Source organism: Pteropus alecto, unplaced genomic scaffold (assembly GCF_000325575.1).
Source record: "Pteropus alecto unplaced genomic scaffold, ASM32557v1 scaffold22, whole genome shotgun sequence".
Lineage (NCBI taxonomy): Eukaryota > Metazoa > Chordata > Mammalia > Chiroptera > Pteropodidae > Pteropus > Pteropus alecto.
Window position 1 is genome coordinate 2,061,221 of NW_006434839.1, and position 13,512 is coordinate 2,074,732.

At 42.3% G+C, this 13,512-nt stretch overlaps 1 protein-coding gene across 5 annotated transcripts in view; it reads left to right on the forward strand.

The window, feature by feature from the left end:
• SLC37A3 (solute carrier family 37 member 3) overlaps nucleotides 1–13,141 on the forward strand; it is a 36,496-nt gene extending 23,355 nt beyond the window's left edge. For 4 of the 5 annotated variants that reach the window (XM_006910477.3, XM_025045917.1, XM_025045916.1 and 1 more), the window contains 8 exons: nucleotides 950–1,034; nucleotides 1,768–1,946; nucleotides 4,170–4,311; nucleotides 5,676–5,777; nucleotides 6,388–6,435; nucleotides 7,456–7,607; nucleotides 10,486–10,551; nucleotides 11,747–13,141. In XM_006910477.3, coding sequence (XP_006910539.1) covers nucleotides 950–1,034; nucleotides 1,768–1,946; nucleotides 4,170–4,311; nucleotides 5,676–5,777; nucleotides 6,388–6,435; nucleotides 7,456–7,607; nucleotides 10,486–10,551; nucleotides 11,747–11,839 — 867 coding nt within the window. In that variant the 3' untranslated portion in view covers nucleotides 11,840–13,141. The remainder of the gene's footprint in view (nucleotides 1–949; nucleotides 1,035–1,767; nucleotides 1,947–4,169; nucleotides 4,312–5,675; nucleotides 5,778–6,387; nucleotides 6,436–7,455; nucleotides 7,608–10,485; nucleotides 10,552–11,746) is intronic. The other variant, XM_025045919.1, reaches the window with a different exon arrangement.
• Nucleotides 13,142–13,512: the final 371 nt, after the last annotated feature.

Here is a 13,512-nt window from a genome sequence, read left to right on the forward strand (position 1 = left end):
TGAAGAAAGCAAGGGTGTGAAACGGTGTGTACTGAATGACTCCATTTGTGTAAAATGGGGGAAGAAGTAAAGAGTACATATTTGTATTGGCTCGTGTGTTTCTAAAGCAATCTCTGGCAAGGAAAAGTGAAATAACAATGGTTATATGTTGGGAAAATGAGGCTTGAGTGGACGGGGAGAAGGGCTGGGAGCGAGAGCTCTTACTACACATCTCCTACTTGTTCAAAAATATAGACTGTCTAGCCACGTCAGGCTCCGTTCTCTGCGAGACGATTCAGCTACACAGCCTGGCTTTTGAGAGTCTTTAGCCGTGATACCACTTTTCCAAATCAGTTTTATGTTCCCTGTCATCTAGCAGAAGCCCTCCGCCTCGACCGTGAACATGGCTTTCGCGCTCATCTCCACCCTGTGCTTTTGCTTCCGTTCTACCTGGAAAGATGGTCAATCGCTTTGATTTTCAGCTCTTCCTTCAAGCACTGTGTAGCTGCTTCAGCCTCTTCAGCCGTTTCCTTCTTCTAAATTCCTACACACGTTTCTTGCTAGGACATGTGTTTAGTTACATGCCGTCTCGTGTTATTATTTTGTTTGTTGTTTAAACCCCTCGACTGGGTAAAATATCTTCGAGTGCAGATACTGTGTCTCATGGGAGGCTGTGCGGTGCAAAGAATGAGGTTTTTGGGGGTAGCCCTGATTTCACAATTGTAATAGTACCACTCAGTGTGCAGGGGACCTCACAGTTCTCTCTGAGCTTCACAGAATGATTGGGAAGATTAACGAGGACACAGCAGTAGAACACAGCGCAGTACCTGGCGCAGGCTAAGCCCTCGGCACTCATTTTCTTCACAGCGTCCCAGCCCTTCTCGCCCCGTCCCTCGCCCCCCACCTCCCCCATGTGTGCCTCTAAGGAGTGTCCCCGATGTGTAAGAAGTACCTTCCCTCTCTCCTCCAGTACGCCTTTCTGGTGACGGCAGCGGTGCAGTTTGCTGGTGGCATCGTCATCTTCTTTGGACTCCTGGTGTCACCAGAAGAAATTGGTGAGGACAAGCTGTCTTGTCTATTCAGAACGTCTTACTGTTATGGGCGAAGAGAATCTTGAGGCCAGGACAGCCAGTTTCTTTTTTCGTAGGAGAACCGTGAGCTGCTTTCAGGGAATTAAGGAGCAGTATTGCTGTCTGTGTCCTGTGTCCAGCTAAACCTGGCACAGCTGCAAATGTTTGGGGGGACCAAGGCTCACCTTTTATAGATCCAAGGAAAGCTCATTGTTTGGAAATGAGTTTTATAATAGAGACACTGTTAGAAATTAGCATGGGTGTGTTTCTAATTTCATTTCTTGAGACAGGCACTTCTTTCTCTTCACGAAAATAATTTAGTGTGAAACTTATCTGTGGTTAAACGCATTATGTACAAGCGCAGCCACAGAAGCAAATAGATGTACAGTTCTATCCTTTGAATATTAAAGAGACATGTCAGTTTCATAGAGTAAAATGGATTTTTTTTTTTTTTTTTTTGTATATAAGAGAGTGTGTGATTTAGTTGAGGAAGCATTGCTTTGAAGCCAGATAAAGTAGAATTAGTGTCTTGGGTTTGTTGCCATGTGACCTTAATTGACTTTAGCTGACCTTGGCCACTGAACCTTGTCGCTGCTTCTATAAAATGGAAATAAAAATAATATTGACCCTATACGTAACGATAACACGCAGAGCACTTAGCACAATGCCAGGCACCTAGAAGGCACTTTATAAATGGTGGCTGTTACTGTTGTTTTAGGTCTCTCAGGTGTTGAGGCAGAAGAAAATTTTGAAGAAGACTCACACAGGCCATTAATTAGTGGTGCTGAAAATGAAGATGAGTATGAGCCTAATTATTCAGTTCAAGAAGGCAGTACCGTCGCCCAAGTCAAGGCAATAAGCTTTTATCAGGCTTGTTGCCTTCCTGGAGTTGTACCGGTAAGGGTCGTCCAAATCTTACCACAGCCAGAGACATACTGTAGCCTGGAGATTAACTCTGCCTGAGATAAAGCATCTTTGATACTTTATTTTAGAAATATATATTCAGAAGAATATTGGATATGCCCCTCGGCTTATTTTCATATCGGTACCCCTTGAAATTTTATCTGATATCTAATGCAGGAGTCGGCACAGCTTTTCTGTGAAGGGCCAGATAGTAGATGTTTTTAGCTTTGGGTGGGCATGGGGGGCGTACAGTCTCTGCCACAACTACTTAACTCTAGGGCAAAAGAAAGCGGGGACAACATGAATGAATGGGCACGGCACGATTTGGCCCCGAGCCCTAGTTTGCTGGCCCTGACAGCCTTTGGGTAAGAAGACATAGTTGCTATTTTTAAATATGTATTTTTTGGCCTGTTGCAGTATTATAGAATTACATGCTGCCCGAGAAGGTTTCGAATGAGTTTTATTTGCCGATATTCTTAATCTGGGAGGAAACGATGTTTGCCCTTTTATTAAAAGGTCCAGAGCAGAATACTCCACGCTATTTCCTGGTAACGCATTCCAGTGTTTCCACAACCTTTACAGTCAGGAGAACATGCTAACGTCTAAACTAAATCCCTTCTGCAGTTTTTCTGTCTTGATGTTTCTGGCGCTCTAGCACGCGAGTGGAAGTTAAGAGGCCTAGGTTATGTGTCCAGCTTACCCACTAACTCTCTGTGAGGCCTGGGGTAAGTCACTCAGCCCGTCCTTGTGTCTCAGTTCCCCGCCCCGTGGAATAGAAAGTGTGCCAGTCTTCCCTGGGGTCTAGGACGTTGGGTTATTGTATTGTGAACACGCACCTGTTTTCGTTTATTGTTTAGTGGTGCTTTTTCTGTATGTAACCCCTGAGCTAGATTCAGAATCTGCAGGATGTCGTATTTCATACTTGTCAGTTCCCTTCTGCCTGCGCCCCCAAGCTAACCAAGAGAACTAACATTTGCAGACAGTTAAGTCTGAGTTATAAGTTCCCACAATTCTTTAACCAAAAGATGATATGTAATACAAGGGAAATGTGAGTTCCTTCAGGCCTGTTCTTATGCTAATGATTAGTATTTTTTAACTGGTTATTCAAATACTCTGCCGGTAATAGTTTAATTTCCGAGACAGAACTTAAATTTGTTGTGACTAAATATGGAATCTTTTGCTATTCCTTGGCGTTTCGCAAGCTCTATTGTTCCCTGGCATGGGCAGCGGTGTTGAGGAAATCTGGTCAGTTCCTTTGTCTTTGTAGCAGGCTGTCTGGACGAAATGCACTCATGGTGGGGACTCGGCTCTCCAGGGGGCTGGCTGCTGCCCGGCCAGGGAGGCTGTTGGAAAACAAGTGATACCTAGGGAATAACTGGCAGCTCCAGGGAGAAGAATATACTCGTCAGACACCCTTTGAAGTCAGTCTCTCTGTTCCTCCCCTTTTTCCTTTGATGCTAAATGTCAGGATTTCCTGGTAATAATGTGTTGAATGTAGGAGTCTTAGCGCCACTGCCGTCTCAAGGCAGCTGCAACTTTCATTCCTCCAAGTAGAGGCACAAGGCCCGTGACAACCGTGTTCTTTCATTTTTGACTCACCAGAGGTACTCTTTGTGTTTCCGCTGGACGTGGGAATGTAAAGCTTTTGGCAGCTATAATCTGAAAGTAGTTTTAATCTCGATGCTTTTCTTAGATCTTGAAACTCTGGTTTAGTCCTTTTGTCCTCCATCGTTCACAATATTAACTTTGCAGGAAGTAGAAGGACCGAAATAGTTTGGTTGCTTGCGCTAAAAGCCGTGACGTTGACTGGATTCATTTGCTAATGGTTAATGCTAGGTAGTGGCACGAATATTTTCTGTCTGTGTCTAAAGAAAGAAATACGACTGTGTGCCCTGCCTTATAGGTTCAGAACACTGGTTTGCTTCTACCAGAGAACTGAAAGGAGGCGAAACTGAAGACAGTTAGGAAATGGGCCTGTGTGTTTTCTATCCCAAAGACCTGCTGTACACGCCTTTCTAGAAGCTAATGGGGGTAAAGGAAAGAGGGAGACGGGGTAGAGTCAGGCAAACGGGAATATGTAGAAATGTTTAATTTTACAATCAGGTACTAATGTTTGTCCCAAACTCCTCTATTTTGTTTTGCTTTTGAATTACATTAAAAATTGTGGTCATGCTGTGCTGTTTGCTCTTTATTGACTGTTGACTGTCCTCCTCGTAGTACTCTGTGGCCTATGCCTGCTTGAAGTTAGTCAATTACTCCTTCTTCTTCTGGTTGCCTTTTTACCTGAGTAACAACTTCGGGTGGAAGGAGGCTGACGCCGACAAGCTGTCCATTTGGTACGATGTTGGAGGAATTATAGGTAATGTCCGTGATGCATCTTTTTCTATAATAAAGAGTTAGTCACTCGTCATCTTTTACTGGGTTGTGAAATCTGGCATCATTTAATGTTTTATTACTTATTCCACAAGCATTTTTCCTAAACTGTCCTGCCAGTAAACAGCCAAACGCTTAAATAAAAAATAAAGTTCGTAGGAAAAACAGCCTACGGCAGCCCTGTGATTTATGGGGCTCTTTTTTCTCAGTCCTTTGTTGATGGATCAGTTCTTTTGTCTTGGGATGTTTACCTCTTTGATGTCTTTTACTGTAATCCTTTAGTACTCTTTCAGTAATACCTTAGTTCTAGAGCTAGTCGTATGTCAGAGATTCGAGTTAGAATTGGAATGTGTTCATTTTATCTACCTTTCACCTTTGCCACCACCCTCAGCCAAAGGGAGGATACTGGTTTAGTGTATAGATTGTCAGATCATAAAGGCAGGAATAATAGCAGGGATCGTGAGTATTTTGCAATTGCTTTATACATAGCAGATTTTAATAGCGACTTTTTGTTATAGCTGGAATTATAAACAGGAAGTGAGAGACTTTTAAATAAGACACAGAATGCATTTTAGTGGGTGTGACTTATATGGCTATGACAACACTTTAATACCCTTTCTGTAATGTTTACATTTAGAATTGTGGTAAGACTAAACTGCCCTGAGCTCATGAAAGCACTCAGTGTATCCCTAGGTGATGTACTATTATCGTATTTGAACTTGTCTGCCCTATTCTTAGATCGAGAGCCAAAGGTGAGCTTGTCGCCTTTAGACCTGACCATACTTCTGTGTCCTACTGTGCGAAGAGGATCTGTCAGAATCCCATAGCCCCTAGAACGCAAAATGCGACTGTATCTAGACGTAACCATGTTGCTTGAAAGAGTCACATCACCTTTTTTTAAACATCCTGACCTGTTAGTTATTTCTAAACCATAATTGCTGCATTTAATTTTAGTGAACTTTTTATTGGTTGCTACAAATAGCCTGTGAGGCATGTCCTTAATTAATCATATTTATAAATAGAAAGAAAAATCAGAAAAAGCCTCCATAGCTGGTTTGAGAAGGGAAAACAGTAAGGGACAGTGGGTGGTTTCAATGATTCTTCCTTTTTCCTTAATTTGGCATCTGGTTTGTGGCGTCTTGTTCCAGTCAGACATCACGATGATTAACAGTCAGGTAATCTTCCTAAAAGGAAATTATGGAGGAAACACTTGAGGAGAGTAGCCATCTTTTTGGATAGACCAACGTTAGGACCGATGTAGCAGGTAGAGGGTATGTGATGATGAGCAGGTTTCAGGAAACCGTGCTAAATTATAAAGGATTGATTATGATGTGCCCTTTGTGCTTAAAGGGGGAACTCTGCAAGGCTTCATCTCTGACGTATTACAGAAGAGAGCACCAGTTTTAGCTCTAAGCCTGCTTCTGGCAATTGGCTCCCTCGTTGGATATAGTCGTGAGTATTCCCTTGCAATTAAATTGTTTTCCTGATTTTTTAAGACTAAGGCATTTATTTGCCCCGTGTCAGCCCCGTGTCAGTGGTCAACCCAGGGGAGATCCTTGAGATCAGCTACAAAGGCATGATAGGGGACCTTTGTATTGTCCTGTAGCAGCCTGGTGGAAGTATCATCATATCGTTTCATTTGTGTCAGGGAGGAAACTGGCATCTCTTCTGCTCTGCTGGTTTGTTTAAAAGCTTGCTTGGGAGTGTGTATGCTTTGTTTGAGGGTAGGCTCCAGAGGGACCGCATTAGAGCCAATAAAACAATAAAAGGGAAAAGGTTTCAAAAGAGGAAAGATGCTAATTAGTAGGTTTGGTATATGTCCCTTCAGATGAGATGGGAGTAGAGTTTTTCTGTAGCTTTTGGAAGTCTCATTAGCTTGAGCACCAGCAAGAGGCAGACATTACAAATAAAAGTTAGAGGAGGCCGTGAAAGAGTCGCATCCCTTTGTTGTCCCGAGGTGTGATCTGTGAGGTCACAGAGATCCAGATCTTTGTGTACTGTTCGGTGGAGGCACATGTAGTGGGCTTTTAAAGTCAGCGTGCTGTTTCTGTCTTTCCTCCAGGTTCTCCAAATGATAAGTCCATTAACGCACTTCTGATGGCTGTTACAGGTATGCATCTGGCTCCGTTTCATTGTGCTATTTCCTCTATAAGGAAAAAGGAAAAAGGAAACTGATTTCTTCCTCAGTTCGAGTTATACTAAAACCTCAAGTACAGAGACCTGAAATAGTGAAAGGAAAGATGCCTCCTCCAAATTCTGTTTCTCTGCTCTTATGTGACCTCCTCAGCCCTGTCGTTACAGAATCAGTCCCTTTTGACAGAGATTTCCTAACACTTTTGATTGCTGTCCCAGCTTCTCACGTCACTTCTGAAAGTGGCTTCAGAAGCTGTCACATTGGAAGCCAGTTCACCAGCTTTTAAAAAGTCCCGTATAGCTAGTTTTCCCTCCTGTGTTGGAATCGGTCAGTATTTCGTCACTTCAGCCCCAGATGAAACAATTGAGTGCAGTTAAGGACCATGTTATAGATATAACCTTATTTTTAAACTTCAGATCACACTCAGCATAGTGAGAGCTGCTCGTGCTCCACGAGGCTCATGGAGCTGATTCCAGCCCTGCAAACAGATTCAAACGGGCCAACTCCTGCTCGGTCCTTGGACGGCCTCCCCGAGATCGGTGGCAGATAGAAAGAGCCACCTGCACCGTTTAAATAGCTTTTTCTCTTCCCTCTCTTTTCTGATTTATTTGGTCGAATTTGGTAGTCAAATGCTCTGTGATGCACCTCTACCATAATAGAATTTGACAAGCTAGTATAATTAGTTATTAATGAATTCACACTTCACAGGATGAGAGAGTCTGTGTGTTCACTGTGTTTTCTATATCTCTGGTTTCTGTAAAATATACCAGACTGTCACGTAGTTCCAGAAGGGATTTCAGAAAAGTGGATGGTAGCTAGTTTGAAGATGGTCCTATCTGGGAGAATTTCCATTTCCACTGGTTATTTTTTCCCTTTTTTGGTGTCTCTCCAACATACTGATTAAAATTGTGGGATAAGAGTTTGTCGTATTCGATAGATTCCAAGTGGTGTTACGAATAGTGTTTTAATAAAAACCTGTTCTGTTTATGACTTCAGGATTTTTTATTGGTGGACCTTCTAACATGATTAGCTCTGCTATTTCTGCGGACCTGGGTCGCCAGGATCTGGTCCAAGGGAGCAGTGAGGCTTTGGCGACGGTCACAGGCATTGTTGACGGAACTGGGAGCATTGGAGCTGCGGTGGGCCAGGTGAGAGAGCAGGAGAGGGGTCGAAATTGAGTGTCAAGCAGTCCTTCACCGGGGGAAGGATTTACACCTGCCTGCTGGGCCGCAGTAGGTGGCAGTCTTGTGCTGTAGTACACTACACTGCAAGCCTGGGGGTTTTCAGTCTTCTCTGAGGTCCAGCAATATGACCTCCCATGGAAGGTCCCTCTACATTTTTTAGTTTCTTCTTTCCACTTTTACTTCCCGATTCTTCCTGTCTGGAAATAAGCTAACACCTCATCAGACCCTTCAGTCCCAGCCCACCACGCCCTGCTTCCCAGCCTGAACTTGGCCCACTCTGGGCGCCATGAGACACATGCTTCTCATTATCCCACCCCTGACACGTAAACCCTACCAAACACACACACGCGTTGACACTCGTCACCTGGATCTCCACCAGAAGTTTCCATGGACTCTGCAGCTGTTCTGAGTCGCTTTCTCAGCTTCCTACAACTATGTCTTAAGTGGCAGTTTATGAACATCTCATATCAGAGTCATCTGGGATGGCCATTAAAGTGCAGGCCACTAAGCTTCCTACAGACTCGCTGAGGTAAAGCCTGGGGTCTCCAGTGCCACAGGCCGTCCTGGGGATGAAGCTTGAGACCTCCTCTGGCTTCCTGTTGTCTGAGGTGTGAAACCTTAAACTTGGTGACTCGATATCAAAAGCTCTTATCAGCCTTGTCCCCCAGCCAAGCCCTTCACTCACCCTGAATAACTTTGTTCCTCCCACCTCTCTTCGATTTCCCAAGGAAAAGAGGTTGTTTTCCTCCTGGTTTCCATAGCAGTCGGCGCAAACCTCTCATAGAACACTTTTCACAGTGTGTCACGTTTACCGGTTTATTTGTCCACTGTACCGGACTCTGCATTCCTTGAGAACATGAACTCTCGATGTTTTCTTCATCTTCATGTTCCCAGTGCTTTGTATGTTTTTGACAAATAGCAGGAGCTCCATAAGATTAAATTGCAGCATCTACCTAAGAGAAATGAGAACAAATGTCCACATAAACACTTGTACACAAATGTTCATAACCGGATTATTCAGAACAGTCTGAATGCCCGTCAATTGATGAAGGGATAAATAAAATGGATATTCACATAATGGAGTATTATTTGGCAGTTGAAGAGGAAGGAAGGATCGATAGATGCAATAACCTCAAAAATACCATGCTAAGCGAAAGAAGCCAGTTACAAAGACCATGCGGTGCGTGTGATTTCATTCATGCGAGGTCTCCAGAAAGGCAGATTTATAGGGGAAGAAATTAGGTTAGTGGTTGCCCAGGTTTGGGTGGCTCTGGAGAGTGACTAGTCGTGGGTACAAGGTTTCTTTGGAGGACGATGAAAATGGTCTAAGATTAGATTATGATAGTCACGCAACTCTGAGTATACTAAAAACCACCGAGTTGTATACTTTAAGTGGGTGAACTTATGTAAATTATATAACAGTGAAGCTGTTTCAAAGGAAGATAAAGTGGCAGTCAGAGTTTGGAAGGCCACTCTGCTCCCTTTATTGTGTGGCTAGACCTCTGCTTTTTTGCTTTCCATATGTTCTAGGCTAAATCACTCAATTGCTCTGCTTTAATTTCTTCCGCTTTTGAATTTCACTAGTAATGTAATCAAAGAACATGCTTAAACTCTCGCATTTATGGTTAATTGTTTTTTGACAAGGATGCCAAGACCAGTCACTGGGGAAATAATGTTTTCTACACCAGTGGTGCTGGGAAAAATGGATGTACACATGTAAAAGAATGAATTTGGACCCTTACCTTACACCGTGCATAAAAATTAACTCCAAATGGATTAAACACCTAACTTTAAGAGCTAAAACTATAAAACTTTTAGAAGAAAACAGGAACAAATTGTCATGACAAATATATACAGATACTTTTAAGCCACTGTTCATTGTGGCATTATTCGTAGTAGCCAAAAGGTGGAAAAAACTCAAGCGTCCATCAGTAGATAAATGGTCAAACAAAAGGTGGTGTCTCTATACAATGGAATAATACTCGGCCGTGAAAAGGAACGACGCTTCGGTACATAGTACAGCATGGTTGGACCTTAAAACATGCTAAATGAAATAAGCCAAGGTACAAAAAGACACATATATGTGATTCCACTTAGCATGTGATACATCTAGAACAGGCAAACTCAGAGTTAGGAAGCAGATTTGAGGTTTCCAGAGGCTGGAGAGAGGGGAGAAGGGGAGTTAGTAATGGGTACAGAGGTTCTGTTTGGGGTGATGAAAAATTTTGGAAATAGAGGGTGGTGATGGTTGTGCAACACTGTGAATGTATTTGATGCTGCCGAGTTGTACACTGAAAAATGGTTAAAATAGCAAATTTTATGTTACATATTTTACCATAATAAAAGAAAATGACTTAAGTGCTATTAGATCTTTTTCAGTAATTGAAAGTAAAGTAAAAGAATATGCTGTAGGATGTTAAAGTCACTTAGTAACCCTAGAGGCAAACAGCATAATTGAAAAGTAAGTGGTATACTTAAAAGACAAACTGTTTGAAAGCATCAGTTATAGTACCTTTCCTTGGAAGAAAGAATGAGTAAATGGCAGTGACTTGAGTATGTGCATCTTCCTCTCTTAATAGCAAAGTGAATAGAAACAAGCCTTCTGGACCGATGTCTTCTGCTACGCAGTTTTTGTATTTGGACTCTGCCAGCTTACAAAATGAAGGCCATTAATAAAGCTTAAGTAGGAACATGTATGTGATAGAGCTTTGTAAACTGCAAAACATTATACAAACCCTAACTCCCTTATTTTCTAGAAGGGCCATGTTTAGTCTGCTGTTTAGCTACTTCATTTTATTAATTTGTAAAAGATTATATTGTAATTTCTTTTTCTCCCTTTTAGTATTTAGTGTCTTTGATCCAGGACAACTTAGGATGGATGTGGGTTTTCTACTTTTTCATTCTCATGGTAAGTGTGTGCTTCCCTCCCCCTTCCCCCCTCCCCCACCTTTTTTTAACTAGTAGATTTTCTTATTAATTTAGTTGAAAGCATTTACTTAAATCACTCCTTAAGCCAGCAAAATTGCTGATTGCCGTTAAAGACCCTTTTGTGAAAAGTAACATTTAGTCTAAAAGACACATTCTTTCTTCAAGGAGGGGAAGGGCCTTTATTTGCCCTTGACCTGAGTCTAATGAGTATTGTCATTTATAATGACAGAAAAAATGACAAGGGACTTATTTAAAGTATTACCAACTATTAATCAGTGTGCTCTTCCGGGGTATTCTGTATCTGCTAAATATAATTTGGGAATTCTGAAGGAAATTACAGTGTACGCCAAAAGCACGTAGGGTTAAAAAAGAAGCATGGCTGTAATTAACACTGGGGTGTGCAGGTTCTAAAATGAACCTTGAGTCTCTTGAGAAAATAGTCTTGGCTGGAATTTTGTACTTTCTGGGAAATAGGCAATATAAAATAAGGCCTTGTGCTTTTAAAATGCTCTCTGTTGAATAAGCATGTGACATACTCTTTCATATGATTGGTGAGGTGGTGCTCAAGACTCGACTCGAAAGAGTCTGGTGACAGCTTTATCCACCAGGGGATGCATTCAGGGTCCTGTCCCTAAATCTAGGGCATCCTAATTAGAGGCAGCCTCAGTCATCCCAAGGCCAGACACTGCTGTCTTGCTCAAGGAGTCATGGGCTAGTTCGGCACCTGGAGTGCCCTGGTGCGGCCTTCAGGCTTCTGTCCTCTGCTGTCACAAAGGAGCCTTCTGCCTAACTGCCTCCTAGCTTCTAAAGACTGAATCATGTGACTGTTCCACTTCTGACGTCGTGCTAAGTTGGGGGAACTATCTCCTGATGAAAACCTATTACGATCATACTAGAAATTGTAATCAATTTTCTGTTCCACCGCTAGTGAATTATTTAATTTGTGTAACATAGTTCTTTATTTTTTTTTGAGACTATAATGTAACAGTAAGTATTTTGTAATATTAACTGTAATTTTCAGAATCATTGTCTAATTCACTGAAGATGAGCATTATCTTTGTACGAAGTCAAAATGAATGTAATTGTCCAAATTCATTATTGTTTTCAAAACATGATGTTCCAACAGAATTAATTAAATTGCGACTGCACATTTAATGCCTTTTTTCTCTTCACAGACAAGTTGTACAATTTTGTTTATTTCACCATTATTAGTGAGGGAAATACACTCCCTTGTGCAAAGACGACAAGCCCACATACTGAGTGAGTGACTAGTGCCCACGGAAGAATGAGATTAATAGGAGACACATCAGGACTATTAGCGCTTTTAATTCATCCTATTTTGGGGTTGTCTTAAGAGCGCCAACATGACCTCAGATCGCCCAGCCTCTTTCAACAGTCTTAGCCACCTGAGATGCTGACCAGTGTGAAGGCCGGGCTGTTTTGCTACACTACAGAAATTACCGCTGATGATTTTTATTGTCGTTTCATGATTGTACGAATGGCCTGTGACTCTGCCAGTGTCTCTGTTTGGCCTGTCGAGGTTTGTCCCTTTAACCTTAAATGCTATGTTGGACTTGGACCCTTGTTCTCCAGCCTGGAGAGCTGAGTGACCATGAGGGAGTCATGCATGCTTATGTCAAGGACAGGCTCCACAAATAGAAAGGCTTGCTGCATTTTGTTTTGGTAATGCATTTGCAGAGAGTGGCTCATCTTTGAAGCACCAAATCCTGATAAAAGTGCTCAAGCTGGATCAAGCATAAGCCTGCCTTGGACCAAGAATGTTAGTGTGAACTGTGGTGGGACCAATCATACCACGTGCTGGTTGGCTTAGTCACTCTGTGTCCTAGCTAAAGTCAGCTCCAGAAGCAGAAATATCTTCAAATTATTGTCAACTTGTTCTCCTCCATCTTCATTCAGAATTATCTCTGACTCCTGGAAGTACTTAGTCATCCTTTCAAGGACCATGAGATCCATCAGTCATCATGAACATTCCAACATATAATCCACGACTGAAGTACTCCATCCCAGATGTGCTGTCTGGGGCCTTTAGGATCCACTAGGAAGCTAATCTCTGCAGCCTTTTTTTCAGAGGATTGGTTTGTGTCACAACCGGGTTTCTTGAATTACCTCAGCAGAAGACTAGAATTTGAGAAGAAAGGAAGGACCTTTCATCCTAGTAGGCATTAGGTGTGTGACATCGAACCACGTTAATGGATTACTAGGGCCCGAGAGGTATCTAGGTATGTCTTCTTTAGAAGTTGGTAGAGTATGTGTCTTCGAGGCTATGAATTCTGTACTAATTATCTATATTTTAAGGTCGTTTTGTACATATATTTTAAATTATGTAAGCAAACTAGGGGGAAAATGTGCAATTTTGAGGACTGCCTAATTTACATTGGATTAGGGAATATTTTTCAACCTCCTGTTTTTATACTCTGAAATGTGGCGTGTTTGTGAACCTGTTCATATTATTTAATCAAGCAGACTTCTAATCACTTAATTGCTCATTACTGACAAAAAGGGAAAATCTGAAACACAGGAAGGGAAAATAAACTGACTTTTATAATAAATATCTGTCCGTCTGGTTATTTAAATGTCTACGCTGAGCTCCGCGTTTTGGAAAGTGATTCACACCTTGCCGTTTCCTGCTATCGAGCGTTCCCTGGTGACCCTCCGCCGGCCCACAGCGCTGCCAGGTCGCACAGCTCCCATTCTGGGTGCTGGCTGGCCCCGCTTCTCTTCCGTTCTGAGAAAGCCGTCTTTTCTGTGTGAGAGCGTGCTGAGTTTGGATGAGGAGCCTCATTGTAATTTCAGAATTGTCTGTAGATGAGCCCCGTTTGGATTATTTAACTGAGAGATTTTCCTCTGACCCCAGATAGTCAGTGTGGTCTCAACTTTGCATCCCAACACCCACCATGGTTTTCTTACCCAGTTTAAGCCT